We start from the raw sequence: 22764 nt of genomic DNA on the forward strand, positions 1-22764 counted from the left end.
TTTTTCCAAAGAACACATTTTTCACTTATTTATTAATAACTGACTTTTGTTGGAAAAGTAAGTAGGGCAAATTGCTAAAGAACTATAAAAGAAAACCATTGGGCACTCAGTAGAAGCAGAAGAAGCAGGGACACGAGGAGGCAAGCACCCAGCAGTTAGGCAGCACCTCACCATGAGCCCTAGCGTTTTCTCAAAAAGAAGAAGATCAGCGTTTTCAGCCACTACCACCAGTGTTTTTAGTTTCCAGTCTTAGCCTCGCGAGAACCCGCTCCACCTGGTTGTAGATCCTCGCCAGATTCCCCATCTCATACCAGATCAACCTAGCATTTTTAGATTTCATACTTCCGGCAACGTTTTGCATTTTCAGCCATAATTCGACTTAGCGGTTGCAGATCCAAGCCTAATGGGAAAGTTTTGAATTCGGATGGATATATGCTTTCACAGTCTCTAACGATAGCGCAAGATTAAGAAGTGATATCTCCCTTTATTGTTGGCGTTCTAATGCCTTTCTCTGTACAGACAATACTATTGGCCAGTCACACATGTTGTGTATGGAATGTCAGGCATGGGATCATATGATGCATTCCTGTAATGCATTGGATGCAGGATTTACTTTGCCTTCCAAATATTAGCCATGAAACATGAATCCACAACCCACAGGTTGAGAGGCCAAAGCCTTACCATTAGACCAACTCTTTTGGGACCACAATCAGCATGAATTTGTTGGGCAATGCTCGTAGTTTGAGGGCTACTGGATTGCATATGCTGGTTTAATGGGTTTTTCAGGTGTCTTGATGATGGTTAGGTGTGAGCTACAGCCAGTTCTTGCATACATTGTACAATGATCCAACAGGCCGTTGGATGGTGATTCAATGTAATATCAATGGCCAGATTTATGAATTTGGTGGTGTTTATGTGCATACAGCCTTGAGGCAACGAGATGCTTTATGGCGTGCGATGTCTTCCTATTCATGGCTCTCCAATGCTTTTCCTTCTGGTGATTTTAACAACACGCCCACTCTATCTAATAACATCACAAGGCATTCACACATGTTGGGGGTGGAATTGGAGGCTTGGACAGATCTTATTGCATGCACACGGATGTTGGATTTGTGGAGCCTTTTGCATCTGAATGTTTTTGGGTACACTTTTCAGCATAATGCTCACTCCTCGTATCATGCACGATTAGATCGGTGGTATGTCCTCAACATGCAACAATATGATGAGTTCGTATGCGAGATGAGCATAGTCAACACCTTGTTTGTGTCTGATCATGCCCTTGTTTTGATGGCATTGCGCTTTGGGTGATTGCTCTGTGATCAGCCTCTCTCTACGAAACATCTGCTACACATCAATAATGCCTATCTTTTGCATGAGGCGCTTCGCGATATGATTTATGATGTCATTCCCCCATTGGTCGCCCAAATGCATCTTCATCTTGATATCGCTTGGTATCATTTCATCATGCGCGTGCAATGTGTGATTCAGGATTATGGCAAGCACTATATGCTTCAGTTACGCGGGGATGTTGAGGATGCCAAACATGTCTATCAAGAGCTCCAACTTTTGGCTGATACGCGCCCATTAACTGACTGCAAAATCAACAACGCTTTGTCAGGCTCGTATATGTCTGCAAACTGGATAAATGGAAAGACTCGCACTCGACATCTAGCATTTGTGGATAAGGAATGTGCCTCAAAACAGTCTTTTAAGCACCTACACCATTCAAGGGCCTCTCAAACCATCAAGAGGGTTTTGCTCCAATCAGGCTCTTGGACAGCTTCAAATGTGAGCTTGTTGATGCCATGGCTCACACTTAGAGAATGTATTTGCTGCTGCTCCTCCGGCTTCTGCTGAAACTCATCATGCACAACAAGTTTTGTTATCTATGGTGCATACAATTCTCTTTCCTCAAAATGCACAAGCAATGGAGGTGGATTTTACAAAAAATGAATTGCACTCAGCATTACTTGCTCTCCGTCGATAGCGTTCCTCTGGTTGGGATGGGCTCACTGTGGATTTTTTTCTCCCCTTCTGGGAGCCCTTAAAAGAGCCTTTACTCTACATGATGAATGTTGTGTGGACTAAGCAAGACTTGCCATTATCTTGGAAAGAAGGCTTGCTGAAATTATTACCCAAATAAGCGTTCTGTGAGCAATTCTCTCATTGGCGGCCGATCACTCCTATGCCGGTCATATACAAAATATTGGTTAAGATGATTGTTCATCACATCAAGGAGCCTCTTCTTGGGGGTATCCATCTGGCTCACTATCGCTTCATCCCTCGTCGCCAAATCATGGATAATTTGGCTAATGTCTTAATTGGAATGGAATATGCTAAATATATCCAGCAAGATGTACTCGTGATGCAGGTAGACATTGAAAAGGCCTTTTGTCACAAACTGTTGACGTGTCAAAGCCTAAAGAATGGAGCCAACTTGCAGATGCTGGCCGAGGGGCCTAAACCCTAAGAAGAACAAGTAATAGAAGAAGTCCTACCAACTTATGGGGGACCCGTCCGATGGGGCCCCAAGTGACATAAAGGATTAAAATAAAGCAGGACTCTCACACACACACAAAAGAGACTTACGGCAGATTTCTGAAAATTGCGTTGGCATGATGACGTGGCAAGCTGTATGGATTTCCGTGTTTTGCGCTGGCTGATGATGTGGCAAGCTGTACGGATTTCCATGATTAACGCTGGCAGCTTTTTGGCATTGCTTTTGGACCAGAAGCTTTTGAGTTTGAAGGCTTTTCACTGTAAATTGCTTTTGGGGCCTAGGGCCTTTAAATATGAGGCCATGGGCTCATTCTTTGGCATGCTTCCTAGAGAAGGTGCAGAGTCTGGAGTACCGGCTTGTACTGTGTTGATGCAATATAAAGAAATACCGAAAGAGGCGCCAAGTTTTGGGGCCAATACTCTCTGGGGTGGAATTCCGCCACTCCATGTCGCGTGTCGTCTCTCTCTCTCTCTCTCAGTTCAGTTGTTATTGAAGTGCTAAAAGTTTGTTCAATCTGTTCTTTTCTATTGGCACATGGTGCCCGTCTTGTGACACCTTTGATACCGTACAATGGGCTTTCATTGCCAACACATTACGGGCCCTTGGATTCGGTCCTAAGTTAGCCAATGTTGTGTATTTCTTGTATGCTAATAGTACCTCTTCTGGTCTTCTTGATGGTGAGCTGACTGACCCCTGGCCACTTGGATGCTCTATCAGGCAAGGTTGCCCCCTCAGTGCCTTATTGTATGCCATTGCCATTAACTCCTTGTTGCATTTGGATCACTTGACTTCGTCTTCACGGGTTGCAATTACCCTCTGGAAATGCCTTAATTGGGCAGGCTTATGTTCACAACTCGTTGTTCATGCCTCGCAATAACCAGGATGTCATGTGAGAGATTATGCAGGCATTGGGTACGTTTGGGCTTGCGGCAGGTCTTAAGGTCAGTTTCCGAAAATCTTAACTCCTGCCTCTTAATGCACTCACTGGCATCATCTTTTGTGGCCCAGAGATATTCTTGATCCGCATGTGATTGTCAGACACTTGAGGTATCCTATTGGCTAGAAGGTAACTAATAGTCAACAAGTGGATTGGGTTATGCAACGCTTGAATGTCAACTTACACTACTTAAAACTGTCCCATCACATCTTCGACTCTGTATTGTCCAGAACATCACGATGGCATATGCTCAGTTCTACTTGCCGTTGTTGCACTGGCCTCATCCTCGCCTCACATCGCTCATGTTTGATATTTTATCTCATTTGTGGCGCACTAATTCTTGAAAGAAAGGGCTCCGTTTGTTATCAATGGAGAAACTTTGCAATCCAAAGCGTTTTGGGGGGCTGAATATTTTGGACCTTCACGGCCACGCTCTTGCAAAGAAGGCCGTGCTATTACCTACTATTGCACAACAGTCTCAGCCATGGACAGTCATAATTACCTCTCTACGTCAAAATGTTACCATTTCCGCCTTTGATCACTGGCAGACCTCCCTCTGGAAGTTTGTGTTTGGCAAGATCATCTGTCATATTCCTGGTAGCCCGGTTACCTCTAGTTTATTCTTTGCTTGGAAATCTGTTATGGCTCATCTTTCATGGCATGGCAGACAACAACCAAATGGGAATTCGCTACGCTTGGAAAGCATTCACTGGAGTAGGGCGTTCTCTCTTACTCTGGTTGACCGTCGGCACGCCGAGGCCGCACAGTGGATGATGTGGTTGATGCGTCTCGGAATATGCTTCGTTTTTCTCAGGCAACTGCAAGCTTTGGTTTGGCGTGCATTATCATCAGATTTGGAGCGCACTTGAGCACATGCTGGCTGTTTTCCTGCCAACTCCACCATTGGCCAATGTATGTTGTATGTTGGCGGGCTGGACTTTATGGGACACACCTATTGTTGCCAATTTTGCCCGCAACATTTATTCTTCTCTCCTGCATGAGTCTTGGCTGGCTGACCATTGTAATGCGCTATGGTCTTCGCATAAATCTGATCAATGGTGGAGAAAGGCTCTTGCTACAATTTGGAAGAGCCATTTGCCTCTGAAGGAACGTCTGTTCCTATGGTGCTGTTTGCTAGAAGTTCTCCTTGTTGAAACTCTGCTTAGTGTGCGTCACATCTCCGCTTCTCGTTGTGTCAGATGTTCAGCATGTGATGAGACTGTCGGCAGACACTGCTTTGGGATTGTCACTTCACTAGGGCCTTCCTTGACCACATATCAGCTTGTATACACCTCCGCTTTCCCTCGGCAGTTTTTCACAAACGGTTTTGGGCTTTTGGCATTCTCCCAACTTCCCTTCAACGTTTTGCGGTCTTCTTCACATCGGTTTGGGCTCTATGGATTTTGTGGCATCAATGCAATTTTCGCATGTTCCATCAGCATGATGCGGATCCCTTTCCTTCGTTCAAGATTTTGCTTAGGCAATCCTTACATTTTTCCCTTGATGTTGGGGACATATCCCCGGATATCCTACAGCTCTTTTATGTTTGCTTTTAGCGCCTTTACATTACGAAACACTTTTGTGTTCTTCCGTTGTATCTGATCTTTCTGATGGGTTTTCCTCCCTTTGAGGTTTCCCACTTGTAAATCAATCAAAAAAGATTTACAAAAAAAAATTGTGTGTGTGCGCGGGCGCACGCGCACATACATCATACAACCGCGTCTAAGAAGTGAGAGACGGAAAGATAGAGAGAACACCATAAATAAGAGAAGATTTTCAAATAAATCAACTACATGTAACTAACCACATAGTGTGATTGCATGTAGAATTTGCTCAAAGTCGCATCCCATTTCATACAGCTTTAATGCGGAACTTTGAGTCGGCTCATCTGTTCTTTCATTGGGGTCTTCTTGAACCACCTGAAAATGGGAAAAAGGCATGTTTAAAGAGTAGTATCTATGAAAATCAGGTGCTATTTGTTTTTGGTAAGTGTGGAGATCCAAATTACTTGTAGCACCCCCATGCATGAAAACACTATTCTAAATTGCACTTGACTCTAAGCTAGTGCCTGCTGAAATTTCCGTATCATTTTTTTCGCCTCTAGCAACTTAGGCTAGATCTCTTGGTTTTCTTCTAAGCTTTTCCACACTAGAAATCTGAAATGTATACTCAAAGAAAAAACTACAGAGTTGGTGCATATTTTTTAGCCTCATTAGAAGCAGGCATGAGCTTGTGCTAACAACACAAAGAAGAAAATATAGAAAGAAAGAAAACTTACTGAGGATGAGACCTCTGACTCATTATGAGGTGTGCGCGGTGATCTTTTGAACTTTTTCTTGTCAGGGCTGTTGCTGCTGCTACTGCTGCTGTTTTCATAATCAACAAGGCCCTCCATGATCTGCCAACAAAAAGCATAAACAAAAAAATGGGCTACAACTTGCATTCAAAACATCGCTTACACAAGTACAACTGAACAAACGATGAATCGCTGAGTAAGAGGAAGAGGCCCTTTCTCTATACTTTTCCTTCGAGCTGCTATGGTCTGATACAAATTCTTTCAATGAAGAACAAAGCCCATCGTGTGTCAAATTGACCTCTGTGTGTGTGCGCGCGCGCACACCAATCGTATTTAGGGATACTTATTTTTGGGTCTCCTTAAAGCGCAATATGAATTTATTCCATGCAGACAAATCATGTTACAAACTTGGACACTCCAAGCAAGAAATCAATAGCAACACATGAACAAAATCTGCAAATAACTAAACTTGAAGAGAGAGAGAGAGAGAGAGAGAGAGAGAGAGAGAGAGAGAGTGATGAAATGATATATTAACGTCTTCAAAAGGCCAAAATGACCTATGAGACCAAGCTGTTACAACATAGTGGATCTGATACCATGTCCAGAATCGAAAAGAGAACTGAAACAAAAATTACAACTACTACAAGTTGGGACTGTATGGATGTGCCAGCTAATACAAAAGGTGCCCAGTACAATGTGTAGTACAATGAGAGAAGAGGGGGGGGGGGGGGGGGGGGGGGACACACACACACAGCCAACAGGGAAGGGCAGAGTTCCGTCCCTAGATGCACTGGCCCCAAAGACCGGCGCCCCTTCCAGTATTTCTTTATTACTGCCTCCCAGAGGTACAAGTCTAAGGGTCAAGCTCTCCCGAGACTCTACATCTAGATTCCCTAAGAAAACTCGCCCTAGGACACTTATAAACAGTACAAGGGATGCCCAAAAACAGAGCCCCAGAGGCATTGACGTCCAAAAGCATTTGCACCAAACCTACCCTGCCCTGCCTTGCGGACAGCACAAAACGCAAAAATCCGTACAGCAGTGCCACGTAGCAGCTCAACGCAAATTTCCAGCCAGCCTTTATGCTTTGGAATTTTAGGGTTTAGGCCCCTCGGCTGGTGCTCCATAAGTTGGCAAGGTTAGGGTTTTAAAACCCTAGCCTGTTTAGGCCCCTCGGCCACATCTTCAAGGTCTTTTGGGTTAGAGTTAAAAACTCTAACCCCTTGTCCTCTCAACCATTTTCTCAAGTTTGGGCACACCATGTCACTAACTTGTGACATTCCCCCCTCATGAAAGAATTGTGATCGCCCTCGATTACGCTTGCAAAACAACCAAAGGACGAAAACTTTCTTCAATAGATATTGGGGATAAGCCCAACTTGGGCGGCCAAGATATGTGTGAACAGCTTGTAAGCATATATAGAGGCTCTATAACTTCTCTCTTTTCTTTTGCCGAAGCGCTACCTACTTTGCTCTTCACCCTCTTCTTTCTTATCTCCTTATCTGCTCTCTCTACCTCCAAGCCATGTACATTAGGGACAACATCCGCTTCCTTACAAGTGGTATCAGAGCTTCAACTTAGAATCCTAAGCTTGGAGATTGTGGACAAGAAGCCGATTGGAAGAAAGAGCTCGATGCTGCATCAGGCAGTCGGCTACGCTAAACGTGTGTACTTTTGTGTACGTAAGGGGCTACCAAGGCAACGCAGTAGAGCAAGGAGGCAATGCGGGGCTGAGCAGCAACACCATAGCCAGCACAGTATAGGCCTAATTGCTCTTTCTACGAGAGAGCTCAACAGTGATGGTGACCACTAGCATGTCATGCAACGCCACATAGCTCACCTCTCTCACCTCTCTTCTAGGGCCTCTCTTCAAGGAAGAGGCGGCGCCGATTTCCTCTGCAGCAAGCTCGACAACATCAATGCTCGCATGTCTACCACTACCTATGCAATTGATGACATCTACCTCCTTTTCTCTGCTTACCTTGTCTTTGCCATGCAACTTGGCTTTGACATGTTATGCGTTGTGGATCTGTGAAGAGCAAAGACTCGATGCAGCTATTGGCGGTGCCAAGGGCGGCAGGACAGAGCAGTGGGAGTGGGTGACGTCAGCGATGACTAGGGTGTTGATATTGCAAGTGGCAACTACATTTTCTTTTTTTTCTTTTTTTTTTCCGAGAAAAAGATCCTTCTATTAGTTAATGAAAACTGCCCATAGGGCTACATCCACCTCTGCTAGAGAGGGCTACAACAAGCATGATGGGGAGACTCTCCCAATGAAAAAACAGCATATATACAATGGGGCTAAATCAAGAGATGGGAGGAGGGAAGAGCCACACAGGTGGACAGTAGTGCCATCTGAGCACCCCCTGGACCATGGTGTAGAAAGGCCCAGGGCGCCAGAGTCGAAGGAAAGCCTCGCGGCGCTCCTGCATGCGGTCGGAGCTGCCCTATAGTCCCTCAAGCTGTCCTCTGAGAGTATGGATCAGCTCTAGCCAAAAGTCACGAACAGTCTCTGCTGGTGGCACAGGGCGAGCCTCAGAGATGCGGAAACAACGGGCCCGCCAGATGAACCAGAGAGCTAGGCCGCTGATGAGCTCCCAGCACTCCTCTCTCTCACTGCACCACTCCTGTGGAGTAAGGTCTGTAGCAGGCTGGAGTGTAGGTCGCCCCCCCTATATCACTATCATCCTGCTGGTGGAAGATAGCTCAAACTGTAGTGCCGGGCCCGTGAGGGTGGACCAAGCCGCTGCCCCCCAAGTGTACTGTCGAGCCGTGGAGAGGGCAGGCATTAGCCGAAGAACTCGTAGCCACACCTGCTGGGCCGAGGGACAGTCCCAAAGACAGTGTCGCTGACTCTCCACCAACTGGTCACAGGCTGTACATGCGGCCGAGAGACCACTATGCACAAGCCAGCTCCCTACTGTTGTGGCTCTGTGTGCAACCAACCACTGGAACAAAGTGACGCGCCTCGGCTGTCTGGAGTCCCACAGCCTCTGCCAAAAAGCTGCCAAGAACTCAACTGTGAGACCCTCCTCCTGCCAATGCCGTGCTGCAGCGGGGCGGGCCTCTCTCTGCACTGCAAGTATATGACGTCCAAGCCGAACAGTGTACTGAAAGAAAGGGACTCCTGGGCAGTCTGCAGAAGAGAAGGGGTCCCTCCAAAGCCACTCACCAGGATCCCACTGTACTCGTGCCAGTGGACAGCACTCCCAAGCCCATAGCCTCCAGTGTCCTGTCTCGAGAGCTGCTGGGTCAGGGTCTATGACGCAAGTCCTCCCACAGATGCCCACAACTCGGATCCTCTGGAAACAGCACTCTGCTACTTGCGGGGCCTCTACTGTAACTCGCTGTAATCGTCCCCCACCTTGAAGCTCGAAGAACAGGGCTGGGACAGTCTCTGAACAAGCCCTGACTGAGATGAGAACCTCCAGTCGTGTGAAGGCTCCCATCCATCGGGGTGCTACTGGCTCGAGAGGCGTGAGCCACTCAGCTGGAACTGACTCTGAGATGTCCTGACACATGCTCTGAACCCCTCTCATGCCCTGTAGCTGGACACCTTGCACCTCCTCTGACAAACCTGTGAACTCTAGCCAGTCACCTAGAGAGCGCGCTGGACCTGCTGCCATGGGACCCCAAGAAACATGAGGCCTACTCCCAACCAAGTGGCCTCTCTGAGTGCTAACAATGGGGTTCCAGACGAGGGGCTGTCGTAGGCGCTCCTCCGTGCATGTCGGCTGTCTCTGCTCTAGGCCACGCTATAAGAGCTCCCAAGAGCGAAGCAAACTCACAGTGAATCGGTCCTCCAGTCTCCTACTCAAACCAACTCGGCGCAACTCTGTAAAGATCCATCTGGTCGAAGGTTGCCAAGGGCCTCCTGACTGAGGCACCCTGGCACGAAGCCTCTGCAGCAAGAACTCTTTCCAGGGCTCCTCGCCTGGAAGAAGTCCTCTGACGACAAACTTCCCAAGCAGGGCTCTGCTCTGCTGTGCTGGATCAATGATTCCAAGCCCTCCCTGAGAACAAGGGAGTGTGATGACCGACCAAGCCACCTTGGCTCGGGCAACCTGAGTGTCGCGACCTGACCAAAGGAAGTTCCTGATCAGCCTCTCTACCTGGCTGATACAAGAACTCGAGAAGATCTAGCAAGAAGTGATGTACCACATAGTTGCCAACAACACCTGGTTGGCAACTACTACTCTACCAGCCAGCGAAAGTCGTGCTGAGCTCCAGTGTAACAGCTTTCTCCTGATGGACAGGAGAAGAGGAGCAATCTGCTGCTCGGGGGACAACCAACCTGACAACCCAAGTATCGAACTGCAGTCCCTGGAGGAATCCACCTGAAACCCTCTCCTGGCATCCACTCTGGCACAGGAGCACTGCCAACCGAGAAAGCCACTGTCTTTCTCCAGTTGATCAGTGCGCCCGATGCACAGCAGAAGGTCTCTAGAGCCTGCCCACACCTGTGTAAATTGGCCTCCTGGCCCTCTAAGTACAAGGCAAACTCAGCGTCCAGAAGCTCATCTCCCCGTATAGGGAGTGCTAAGCCCCTCAAACCAACCTGCTGTTACACCAAAAATTTGCTCATCGCCTCCGCATAGAACAGAAAGAGAAAGGGGGCAAGAGGACAACCCTGTCTGACCGATCGTGTGAGCATGAAGCGCTCACCTCTACCTCCTGCCAAAAGCACCTGACTATGAGCCTGTCTGTACAAAGCTGACACCCCTCTGATCCAAGCATCTGAAAAGCCCATCCTGCGAAGCGTGCCCTCTAGAAAGTCCCAGTCAACTCTGTCGTATGCCTTCTCAAAATCGAGAAGAAGAATCACAAGGTCCTCCCCACGGAGACGTGCCAGGGCAGAAGCCTCCCAGAAAGTGAAGATGTTGTCAAGGATACTGCGCTCCTTGACAAAACCTGTCTGAGTCCCATGTATAAGGCTCTCCAAAAGTGGTTGAATCCTCAAACTCAGAGCCTTGGCAAGAATTTTGTAGGCTGAGTTGAGGATGGTGATGGGGCGCCACTGTCGAATCTCATCCAAGGAGCCACCCTCCTTTGGAATGAGGTAAATCAGGCCCTCACTCATGCTATCCGGCATCACTCCTGTGTGCAGAATGTACTGAAAGGCACTACAAAGATCTGGGCCAAGCAAGTCCCAGTACTCCAAGAAGCAGCTAGAAGTCAGCCCATCCTCACCTAGACAGCTACCACGAGGAAGGGCCCTAAGAGCCGTGTGCAGCTCCTCAAGCTAAAGAGGCATCTCCAGCCTCTGGCGCATCTCCTCAGTCACAAGACAAGGCATCTGCGCCCAGACCTGCTCCCTGCATGCATCTTGTCTCTCTGACTGGGGCTCAGCCGACAGTAGCTCACGGTAAAAGTCACTAGCGACTGCACGCATATCCTCAGTCTCAAAAGCAACTGACCCATCGGGTCTCCTCAGCTGATTGACCTTGGCATGCGAGTGCCGAGGTCCTACTGTCTCAAAAAAAGCACCTGTCACTCTATCACCTACCTGAGTCCACTGAGATGCCTGTCGGTGAAAGGCAAACTCATGGCGCCTCTCCTTTGTGCAAGCAAGCTCCTGTCGAGCCTGCTGTAACTGCTCCTCCAACCATGGACTATCTGGATGCTGCTCCTGCATCCTCTATAGTGAAGCAATGCCTCGTCTGAGACGCTGCTCCACCTCTCTCGCTGCAGCCCGTCGAGCCAAAGACTCCTGGAGAAAAAAGTGGCTAAGCTGAGCTAGGCCTAAGGCCACTCTGTCTGCCGGTAGAGCCTTGCTGTCCATGCCCTCTGTCCAAAGAGCCTCTACCCTCTCTTTAAGTGCTGTGTCCAACAAGACCCGCTCTGGGATGCTAAGCATCGTGCTCCCACTCCTCTGTCTGTCTGCCACTGTGAGGATCACTGGTGCATGGTCCGAGAAGGATGTCCTTGCCAGGATGCCCACTGATCCCCCCAAGTCACTGAAGTGGTCACTAGTGTAGAAGCGATCTATCCGCGATAGATTCACTCCTCCCACTCTGCGGTCTGATCTAGAGAAGGCAAGACTCTCTGGAGGCCTCACAAAGCCAGAATGCTACCATGTATCCGAGACTCTCAAAGTCATACACAACCTCTCCCAAGCTGCTAACTCGACTCCATGCACAGTAGCATGGCTGCCTCCGATCCTGTCAGAGGGGTCCTCCAACATGTTGAAGTCCCCTCCTACACACCAATGGTCAACCTGTGGCAAAGACTCAACAATCTGTGACCAAAACTCTGCACGAGCACTCGCCACATTGGGCGCATAGATGTTCAGGAAGCCCACAAGGCCACCCTGAACCTGCACAGTAATCCACTGAGCCCTGCCTAGCACAATAATCCCTTTGCCCACAATGGCCTGCTGCAATGAGTCCGCAATAGTCATACATACCCCACCCTGGATGCCTCCAGGTCCAAAAGCAGCTGACCAAAAGGTATTATAACGTCCACGCAAAATCTGACCACATCGCGGAATGCGGCTCTCAGACAAATGGTGCTCCTGAAGCATAAGGAGATCAATCTCTCCTCCCACAAGGCAACGCTGAAGCTCCTGACGCAATCGGCCCCGCTGTCGCTGAAACTAGGGCCCACCTAATCCCTGCACGTTCCACGAGACGATCCTCATGGGGAGCGAGAGAGAACAGATGCTGCCGCAGCAGCAAGACGGGCTATCTTCAAGGCAGGCTTGGATGGGGAGTAATCCGCATCCGAGCGTCCTCTAGATAGGCGAGCCTGTAGTGAGTGCCTGGCCCAAGCCCAAGCAGAGCGAGCCGTGCGTAAAGCAACCTCCTCTGTCCAGGAGTCCTCATGTATGTATACATAGCAAGGCAAACACTGTGTATCAGCAAAAAAGTACACCACAATGTGCCTACATCCTGCTGAGCCTGGGGGTGTCACCGCAAACTTGGCCAGTGGCCACAAAGTCTGCAGCAAATCTGTAACTCCAAGTTCTCCCATGTGGTTAGAGAACTCGAGAACCTGTGTATGCAACCATCCCACCACTGAGTCGAGGGACCACTCTGTCTTGGTCCTACCACAAAGGGGAAAGGAGAAACCAACTGCTGAGTCCAAGGCCTCCGTCCCCCTAGCGGCGAGGAACAGAGCGTGGACCCTGAAGCAGGCTGCCTCGTGGTCTGCTGCGGAATCGCCGAGAAAGCGAGTGAATCCGTAATCGAAGAAGTCCCAGCGGCGTCGGAGGTCAATGCTCGTCAGACCACGAGGGATAGCTGCAAGGGAAGATGTCTGAATCTGCAAAGGGGGCCGCAAGAAGGGCTGGCCCTCTCTCGCTAGGCGACTCGTGGCAAAAGCGCTGCCAAGAGATCTCCTAGGCGCCGGCGACGGACCAGTCTCCTGAGTCGACTGTGGTACTGAAGCAGGAGGAGGGGGAGAAGGAGCTGGGGGGGGGGGGGGGCCGGAGGCGGAGGAGAAGAGAAGCGGGGCGGGGCGACAGAGACAGGGGGGCGAGGTGAGGAGTGGGCGGGAGCAAAGGGCGGGGGAGGGGATGAGGAGGAAGAGGGGAAATTTGAAGGGTGGGGGGCTGGTGAGGGTGAAGTGGAAGAGGAGGCTGGCGTAGGGGGCTCCTCTTGCTCAAGAGGACCAAAGCGGTTCCCCGTGAAACCCACTGCTGTTGAGTAGACACCTGAGGGCCACTCTGAGTGCCAGGCTGTCGCTGTGGCCCCTGGCGTCGACGGCCACGGGCCTGCTGCCACCCCTCCTCCGCTGGAGCCCTAGGCTCGGAGGGTGGCTCAGAATCTGTGCGCCGTGTCACTGGCTGAGGCCGCGGCCCAACCTTGGCAGGCTGGGGCTGGGGCTGGGGCTGAGGTGCAGGTCGAGGCCTCCTCCGTGGACAGGCCTTCGCTAGGTGGCCCATCTGTCTGCAAATGAAGCACTGGTTCGGGAGACCCGAGTACTCCACACTCTGCCTAAACCAACCCCCACTCACCCGAGGCAGAAGGATGACCTTCGGGAGCGTGTGGGTATCTCTGACCAAAACTCGAACTAAAGGGATGCCGGCCGCCTTGGCAGCTACTGATGCTGCCGTACGAGGTGTCTCCAGAACAGTCCCGATGGCGGAGCCAATCCTGGAGAGCAGTGGAAGGTACTCCCTCCGTAAACCCGGAAAGCAGACTGAGATGGGGATGTCTGCCTCCTCTACTAGCACATCCGAAGTCGGGTCAAAACCATGTCGCCACTGTCGAAAGTGGGCGCGTGATGCTCGGATAGCCAGTGGACTCATAGCTATGACCTTGGAGGCCATCTCGGAAGTCTCGAACTCGTTCTGGTAGTACCCCCGTCCGAGGATCTGGACATCCAAAATCTTGCCCACCTCTGCGAGAAGGCGGGCCTGGAGAAGGTCTCGCAGCTCTCCTCTGCTAGGATGGGTGCCGAGAACCTTGCAGATGACAGAAGTCGCCTGCAAGCGCTCTACCTCTGCGGCAAGGCTCGCTTGCTCTGTCGGCGAAAGAGCAAGTCGAATGGTGGGCTCAGCGGGGTCGGGCGAGGGGGCTTCAGGCGAGTCCCTCTGTGGCGGAGCTCGAGCCTCCATCTGTGTCTACTGCTGAGTCGAAGAAGCGGACGGAGAAGAACAATCTGCAGCCAAGAACGCCGAACACTTGTCCGAAGAAAAGGTGTTGCAGAGCCTGGCGCAGAAAACCCTTCGGAGATAATGCGGACAAAAAAGGGGGGATGGAGGGAAGGAAAAGGAGGCGAGCACGCGTATAGAAGGCTGCGGGGGGGGGGGGGGGGAGAAAACAGCGAAGGAGTGGGGGGGGCAGCGGGAGGGCTAGGGGGGGAGGGCAACGGGCAGCAGGGGGCAGGAGGTGGCGGGCTGGGCAGGGTGGGGGAAACAGCGCGAAGGCGGGAGGAGGGAGGGGGTGCAGCGCGAGGGCGAGGGGGGGGGGCAGCGCGGGGGTGGCTGAGGGCAGCACGAGGGTTAGAAGGAGAAGGGGGGTGAGGGGGAGCGATGGCGCAAGGGCGAGGGGAGCGTGCAGCAGCAGCGAGCTTGTTGTGTCTGTGTCAAGTGGCAACTACCTTGCCAACGCACGAGGCATTATCAAAGTTTTATTTTAATTTTTCATTAAAATGGTTCTTTATTGGCAGTGCCTGCTTGCAGACAGTGATATAGGGTGGTGTCTATCAAATTGTGTTCACATTTTGTAGCAGGGCTACAGTCACTTCACAGGACATACAGTTGGACAGTGGGTTACACTGGGACTGGTTCACACTGGACGGACCCTCTGGACGGACCTGTGGTCTGGGAGTGACACGTGGTAGGGTATCTACCGACGATCGAAGGTGGTCTAGTGGACCTCGTGGCCAGGTCACCACATGGCTGACATTTATGAGCCGTTGGTGGCTCTTTACGGTGGTACATATGAGTAGTCGTGTTTTGGGGGCAGTTCTATCTTATCTTGCACGTAGTCGTCTAGAGAGTTTTACACAGAGCACTGCTACACCATCCATGCACATCTGAGCCTCGACACCCTATTTTGTACCTGTGAGTCTTGGGCTGGAGCTGAGTGTGCTGCCACTCCAGAGTCTGTACATGGTCCTTTGAGTTAGTCGAGTCCACATGTTCTGGTCTACTGCTGTGTCTCTGTTATTATCCATTGTTTCGTGTATTTCATTCTGTTGAGAGAGTTTCTGTTTGTTGAGTGAGATTGTCACGCACATTGCACTGGGGACACCCACACTGTAGAGAGCACGACACATTATCCGCGCTACAGGTGCTCTCATTTTGGCGATGACGGTGGGACCTCAACTGAAGTCTCACTCTGTTGAGTAGCTGGTTTCTTCGCTTCGCCTGTGCAGCCTGTTGGTCGCTTCGCCTGTGCAGCCTGTTGGTCTGGTCCAGTTTCACCCTTGATAGCTTAATCTAGCTGGTCTAGTCTCTCGCCTTGCTAGCCTGGTCCCCTCTCGCCCTGGTCCAACTTGCCTCGTCTCTGGTCTAGACCCCTCGCGACCCTGGTCTAGTCCTCCTCGTCCCTCGTCCCTGGTCCAGCTAGTCTAGTCACTCATCTGGTCTAGTAGAGTCTAGACCAGTCTTCAGCCAGTTCAAGGTTCTCTTGCCCAAAGCTTGGTTGGATTGGAGGTCACTGCATGACACATACAAGGAGGTCAGTTGAGCGTCAAAGCCCACTACTGAGCCCTCTGAAGTACTATCACAGAAGACGACCTTTGACACCTTGTAGAAATCCTTCAACCTCATCACCTATACCTCCACATATCACATCACCCATTCCTTCATCAGGTTCCCCATCTTCCCAATCACCTTCTCCAGAAAAGCTCTCTCCTATTCTTCTACAGCAAGCTATTGTGCAACAGACTCAGCAAGGAATCATGGAGCCACTAGCTAGTGTTTTGGCCAAGGTGAACATCAAGTTCCCTACCTTCAAAGGGCTGTCTTCAGAAGATGCTGACGACCATGCAAGAAGATTTGTATCTCTCTGTAGGGGACGTGGGCTGAACAGAGAAGATGCTTACTTGGTACTATTTCCATCCACCCTGGATGGCCTAGCAGATAAATGGTACAGCCAATTTGCAGAGAACCATTTTGCAACTTGGGCAGCCTTAAGACAGCAGTTATGTGCAGCTTTCAGGCCGGGTGACTACCAGGAGAAGGTGTTGGATGAGTTGGCCAACATGGTGCTCAAGCCTGAGGAGACTTTTGCGGAGCTTATGACGAAAACTAAGTCGCTGGTGGCCAAGCTTCCCCAACAACCCGGTGAATTCATGGTTAAAAAGTGGGTGGAGAAGGCGCTTCCCAAAACTTCTCAGCAAAAAATCCGAGAGAGTCTCCGACCCGACGCCACTCTCGACGAGTTCATCGCAGCTGCTACTAGAATAGAGGGGGCTAGGAAGCTCTTCAACAACTCTCCTGAAATAGATACTCCCTCTGTGTTCTCGGAAGGTAGTCCTACTGATCCTTTAACTTCTTTACGCAGGGAACTGGAAGCCCTAAAGCTACAACGAGCTCTTCAAGAGGAGGGGTCCTTCTCTCTTAAACAAGAGAAGCCTCCACATCACGAGGCATTGGAACAGATTAAGCGCGAGCTAGAGGAGCTCAAGTGTCAGCAAGAGACTAAGGCTACGGTTTGGTGTAGCTCATGCCGCTCTCCAAGACACCCTCCACAGGACTGTTCCCTTCGCTCTTATTGCCACTTTTGCGAAAAATCGGGTCATGAAGATAAGGATTGCTATTATCTAAAGGGATTGCACAAAATACAGCAAAGTCTTGGTCCTACTCTCCAGCAAGGGTTAGCACCATCATCCAACATGGTTTCCCACTACGGCCATCCCAACTACATGCCACCTTTGCTCAATACCCCCGCTATCCAAGGTATGTCAAGTACTTTCCCGACTCAAAGTTTTTATAAGGCTAATGACACCTCAACCCCTCAGAGCTTCTACACTTCAGCCTCCAACTCCATGCAGCAACCACCTCGTCCCCCGTTTCGTCCTTCCAATCGACCCATACTCTGCTACAGATGCGGAGAATATGGGCATTATCAGAGCAAATGCCCTCTGCCAGAAGGCTCTTCTCCGTGCCAACTTTGCCTTGACGCTCAAGATCACTACACTAAGGATTGTCCAAAACAACGCGCCTCTACCTCTGCGAGCCCAAGTCAGAGCCAACCTGAATTCACCTTTCCCAAGATCAATTTGATAGCAGTTAGTACCAACCCCAAGCCACCACTTTCTGCCCATATGATTTCCTCTCAAGACAAGTTGCAGCTGGTAGAGGAGCCAGCTGGTGTCCTCACACGAGCTCAGAGGGCAGCCCTCGGCCTCAATCTTCCAGCAGGTACAACCCTTTCCTCCCCAATGCCTACACCTCCTCCAGCAGCGGACATGCCATCCACTAGTGCTAAGAAAGGATCTTTTACTATGCTCTCCGATATTGATGGGGCTTTTTTAGAAGCAGTTGCTGACTTACAAAAGATCAAGGAAAATGAGAAGACACTGATCACAAGAGAAAAACCTACAGCAGAGACTATATTGAAGAATACCTTTCAGCAAGTGTCCCTCTACGACATGCTGCGACTAGATGCAAGGTTTAGAAGTGACACCCTTGCTGTTATTCAATCACTTTATCTTGGAGCAGGTCCTAGTGGCGGGCACCTCCCAGTGCGACCATCAGAGTCCTATATGATATCCAATCCCGCTGCTCCACTCACTGATTATAGAAGCCCTCGCCTGACAGTGTCCGTTTTGGGTCGGAAATTCTCAGGAGTGATAGTGGATGGTGGATCTGGCATCAACATGATGCCCGAGTTCACTATGTTAGCTCTAGGTCTACAGCCTACTCGCCCTGCTCCCTTCACAGTTACATTGGCCGACCAGCGGACAGTCTACCCAATGGGCATAGTGGACAATGTGCCTCTGCAGGTACAAGACTTTACTTTTAACTTGGATTTTGTTGTGGTTCGTCTTCCCCAGGTTGAGGGCGGATTTCCTTTGCTCATTGGAAGGCCATGGCTGCGACACACGAAAGCACTCCATGATTGGGGAAACGATGCAATGTGGATACATACTTCTGGCTCCCCGATGCAACCGATTCTTTTAGAAGGAGGTATGGATCCCGTGGTGCAGCAAGTTTCTTTGTCAATGGAAACCAACCCTGAACAAGAACAACCTACTACACCTGAAGGGTCAGACGAAGATCTGTTGGAGTGGTTAGAAGCTACCAAATCTATGCCGTGCTATGGAGTCTCTATTCACTCTTTGCCTAGAGGTACACCCTCTTCCATTGTTTCCACAGTAACTAACCCCAATGAGCCACCTGAGCCAGCTCAAAGGTTGAAGGCCATAGAAGTTACTGTGGAGGCGTCCTCGGGGGAAGTCTTTGAATTTGGTGAGCCTATGGAGGAAAATAGAAGTGGGAAGAAATCTCCTCGACAGAAGTTCACCCAACATAAAAAATCAACCCCATTGGTGTCTGCTTCTCCCAGATCAAAGCTCCCTTCACAGAGCTTGTACTGCCTGATGAATTCCATTAACTTTATAGTAGTCCTGCTCATGGTAACTGCGCTCTGGAGCATCTCCTCTTTCAACGAGGGAACCATGGAGTTCATCTATTGCCCTACCCACCCCCTCTCTTACCCTCGCCCCTACCCTCCCCCTCCCCACTCTCGCCCCTACCCACCCCTTTACCCTCGCCCCTACCCTCCCCCTCCCCACTCTCGCCCCTACCCACCCCTTTACCCTCGCCCCTACCCACCCCCTCGCCCCTGCCCTCCCCCTCCCCACTCTCGCCCCTACCCACCCCCTTAACCCTCGCCCCTACCCACCCTCTCCCTTCCCCTCGCCCTACCTACCCTTCTCGCCCCTACCCACCCCCACACTCTATCTCGCCCCTACCCACCCCCTCACCCATTGTCGCCCCTACCCACCCTCTCCCTCCCCCTACTCGCCCCTAACCACCCCCTCTCTGCCCTCGCCCCTATCTAGCCCCCAACCACACCTTTCCCCCTCCCCCCTACCTAGTCTCTCCTCCCCCTCCCTCACCCCTACCTAGCTGCCTAGTGAGCATATCACTTTGCTGTGTTGTACTCATCTTGTTCCAGTTGGGATTCTTGGACTATGACCCTATTTGCGGTGTTACTCGGGCTTATGGTAATCCATCTTTTCGAGAAGAGTGTTGTTGCAGAAAAGTAGCACAAGCTTCATCTGCAACTGCAAGCATGGACCAGGCTATGCGGCTATGCAATCATACATACTGGGTTCCCGCTTAGTTACAAGCTTAAGGCGATTGCAATCGGGAAAAGATGTACGGATGCAGTAGCTAGTGGTTTTCCTTCACAGTTTTTTCAGTATTCCTCTCACCGAGACGGTGAGCGGTCTTGTGGTGGGCAACCTGTAGCAGGGCTACAGTCACTTCACAGGACATACAGTTGGACAGTGGGTTACACTGGGACTGGTTCACACTGGACGGACCCTCTGGACGGACCTGTGGTCTGGGAGTGACACGTGGTAGGGTATCTACCGACGACCGAAGGTGGTCTAGTGGACCTCGTGGCCAGGTCACCACATGGCTGACATTTATGAGCCGTTGGTGGCTCTTTATGGTGGTACATATGAGTAGTCGTGTTTTGGGGGCAGTTCTATCTTATCTTGCACGTAGTCGTCTAGAGAGTTTTACACAGAGCACTGCTACACCATCCATGCACATCTGAGCCTCGACACCCTATTTTGTACCTGTGAGTCTTGGGTTGGAGCTGAGTGTGCTGCCATTCCAGAGTCTGTACATGGTCCTTTGAGTTAGTCGAGTCCACATGTTCTGGTCTACTGCTGTGTCTCTGTTATTATCCATTGTTTCGTGTATTTCATTCTGTTGAGAGAGTTTCTGTTTGTTGAGTGAGATTGTCACGCACATTGCACTGGGGACACCCACACTGTAGAGAGCACGACACATTATCCGCGCTACATATTTTTTAGGCTTTCTAGTAAAAATAGATTATCTTTCTCTCTCTACCATTCAAAGCACTCAAGAGCTCTCTATCTCTAGGGATAGTCTCCTACGACGCTAAAACTCTCTTCGTCTTCTTCTTCTTCTTCTTCTTCTTCTTCTTCTCTCTCTCTCTCTCTCTCTCTCTCTCTCTCTCTCTCTCTCTCTCTCTCTCTCTCTCTCTCTCTCTCTCTCTCTCATGGATCTCTCAGTGTTTTTAGGGTTTCGTCATGTTTTTTTGCTGTTTTTTAGTGTTTCATCACCGTTTCTTGCTGTTTTTAGGGTTTTGAAATTGTTTTTTTTTTTTTTTTTAGGGTTTTGTCATTGTTTTTTTTGCTGTTTTTTAGGGTTTCATTACCATTTCTTGCTGTCTTTTAGGGTTTTACCATTGTTTTTTTCTGTTTTTAGGGTTTTAAATCTGTGTTTTGCTGTTTTTTAAGGTTTTACAAGCGTTTCTTGCTGTTTTTTAGGGTTTCTTATACTTTTTTGTTGTTTTAAACTAACTCTCTCTCTTTTTTTTTTTGTGGAAAAATCAAGGCTGTATATTACTGAGTACAATATAATCCCCAGCGGATGCCAAAATAGCCTATCGCGTGGGGTGTACAAGCTGAATGTAAGGGTGAGAGCCACTATAGTGACAACTCGACTAGAACAATCTCATGGTGGTCTGTGTGATGAGTGGAGGAGAAACCACCGAGGGGGGACATAATGCCATGTAATCTAGCCACCTGCAAGTGTGAAGAAGAGTGGAGATCGGGCCCAACGCCGAAGGAAGGCAAATCGACGAGCCTCGGCTGCTCGAGATGTACCTGAGAAAGAATCCCACTGCCAAATCAGGGTGTGAATAAAGTCCAGCCAAATGGTAGTGAGGGTATCTTGAAGGAGCTATGGAGCCGCACTGAGAATGTGAAGACAACGAGCTCTTCAAACATTCCATAGTGTAATGCTAGTGATGACTGAAAAAACTTCATCACGTGTCTGAGGATCCCCCTGCCAAGCAATCTGTGGTAACATAGCCAAAGTCCCTCGCTGATAACCAGTCGAGGCAAGCATAAGAGCTGGATCTCTGTCTGAGCCCTCGTAGAAAAGATGCAGTCCGGGCATCTGCATCAACCATGAGACAGATCCCCAAGTGAGAAATCCATGCTAACAACGACTCTGCTAAGTAAAAAGCAAACTGCTAGCCACACTACATGAGAAAATGAGCATGACCAAAGACAGTGTGCAGGTGACTCATGTAGTCGCAAAGGACAACGAGTACATAACGGATCATGACCCATAGTAGCTAGCCAAGTCCCAACTGGAAGTCCTGCATGTGCAATCATCCACATGAAAAAAGAAATACGACGAGCCGCATGTAAATCCCAGATGGCTGACCAAAACTACTGTAGATAGGCATGGGAGAGACCTGAATGTAACCAGAAACGCATACGAGTGGGCTGCTTTGGGTGTTGTCTCATCAATGCTAATCTTCCAATTCTGACAGTGTACTCAAAGAATGATGCAGGTGCACAAGTGGGGTTAGAGTGAGGCCAATGCCACTCTCCTGGGTCCCAATAAAGCTGAGATAGGGCACGACCCTCCCACACCCAAAGCCTCCAAAGTGCGGCATCAATGGAAGCGAAACAGGGGTCAACACAACTAACTCTCTCTCTCTTTTCACACTTAGTACTTTAGTAATAAGGTACCCAGACATTGTAATAGATTCACCACTTTTGTATCAGTTTGGTCTCATAGGTCATTCTGGCCTTTTAAAGTCGTTAATATAACATTTCATTTCATTTCATCTCTCTCTCTCTCTCTCTCTCTCTCTCTCTCTCTCTCTCTCTCTCTCTCTCTCTCTCTCATGGGAAGCGTCGAACAAGTGCCAACGGCTTCCCCCACGTGTAAGAAGACGCATCCCTCCCTGGCTGCCCACAAAGCCTCTTTCATGCGGACAGGGAAAAGGATGTCAGCAATAGAGAAGGAATGAGAGAATGGAGAAACGAAGTAGAAGAGTGGAGGAAGGAGAAGAGCACTATTCTTCAAAGATGGACCGAAGAAAGAGATGGCATGTGTAGGAGGATCGCTTCGCTCGAGGAGAAAGTGGTCATCCAAGATTCCATCATCCGAAACCTACAAGCAAAAAGTGGGCAGCTCGAAGAAGGCGAAATTCAGCCATCCATGATGGAAGAATTGAATACCATGAGGGAAGAAATACGGGTTATCAAGGAAGGTGAGGAGAAGAAGTCATGGGTTGCGGTCATCTCCGCAACACAAAAGAAAGTAGAGGAGGCCGAAAAATGGATTGAGGTTGCCAAGAAAGGAAAAGGTAAGGAAGCTCCTTGTACACCCACTCTTATTAACATGACCCTTGAAGAGGTACAAAGGGGGAGGATGCGGGCTCTACATGTGAGGGTCACCGGCCTCAAGGACATAAACAATGTGGAAAAAGAGGTCACAAGCCTCACATCCATGATGGGGGTGGACAAGCCTTCACACACAAAGACATGGAGAGTGGGTAAGAAGAGTGATGGCCCGGGAGAATCTTCAAAAGGGAGAGCTCTCATAGTACGCTTCCCCTCCTTGGA

General features: G+C 49.8%; 1 protein-coding gene across 2 annotated transcripts in view; it reads right to left on the bottom strand.

Moving 5' to 3' along the window:
* LOC147431491 (DNA (cytosine-5)-methyltransferase DRM1A-like) overlaps window positions 1-22764 on the bottom strand; it is a 98637-nt gene that overhangs the window by 61813 nt on the left and 14060 nt on the right. For both annotated transcript variants that reach the window (XM_086494079.1, XM_086494078.1), the window contains exons 2-3: window positions 5716-5835; window positions 5242-5356 (exon numbers count right to left, since the gene is read on the bottom strand). In XM_086494079.1, coding sequence (XP_086350205.1) covers window positions 5242-5356; window positions 5716-5832 — 232 coding nt within the window. In that variant the 5' untranslated portion in view covers window positions 5833-5835. The remainder of the gene's footprint in view (window positions 1-5241; window positions 5357-5715; window positions 5836-22764) is intronic.

Source organism: Adiantum capillus-veneris, chromosome 21 (genome assembly GCF_014529385.1).
Source record: "Adiantum capillus-veneris isolate H3 chromosome 21, ASM1452938v2, whole genome shotgun sequence".
Lineage (NCBI taxonomy): Eukaryota > Viridiplantae > Streptophyta > Polypodiopsida > Polypodiales > Pteridaceae > Adiantum > Adiantum capillus-veneris.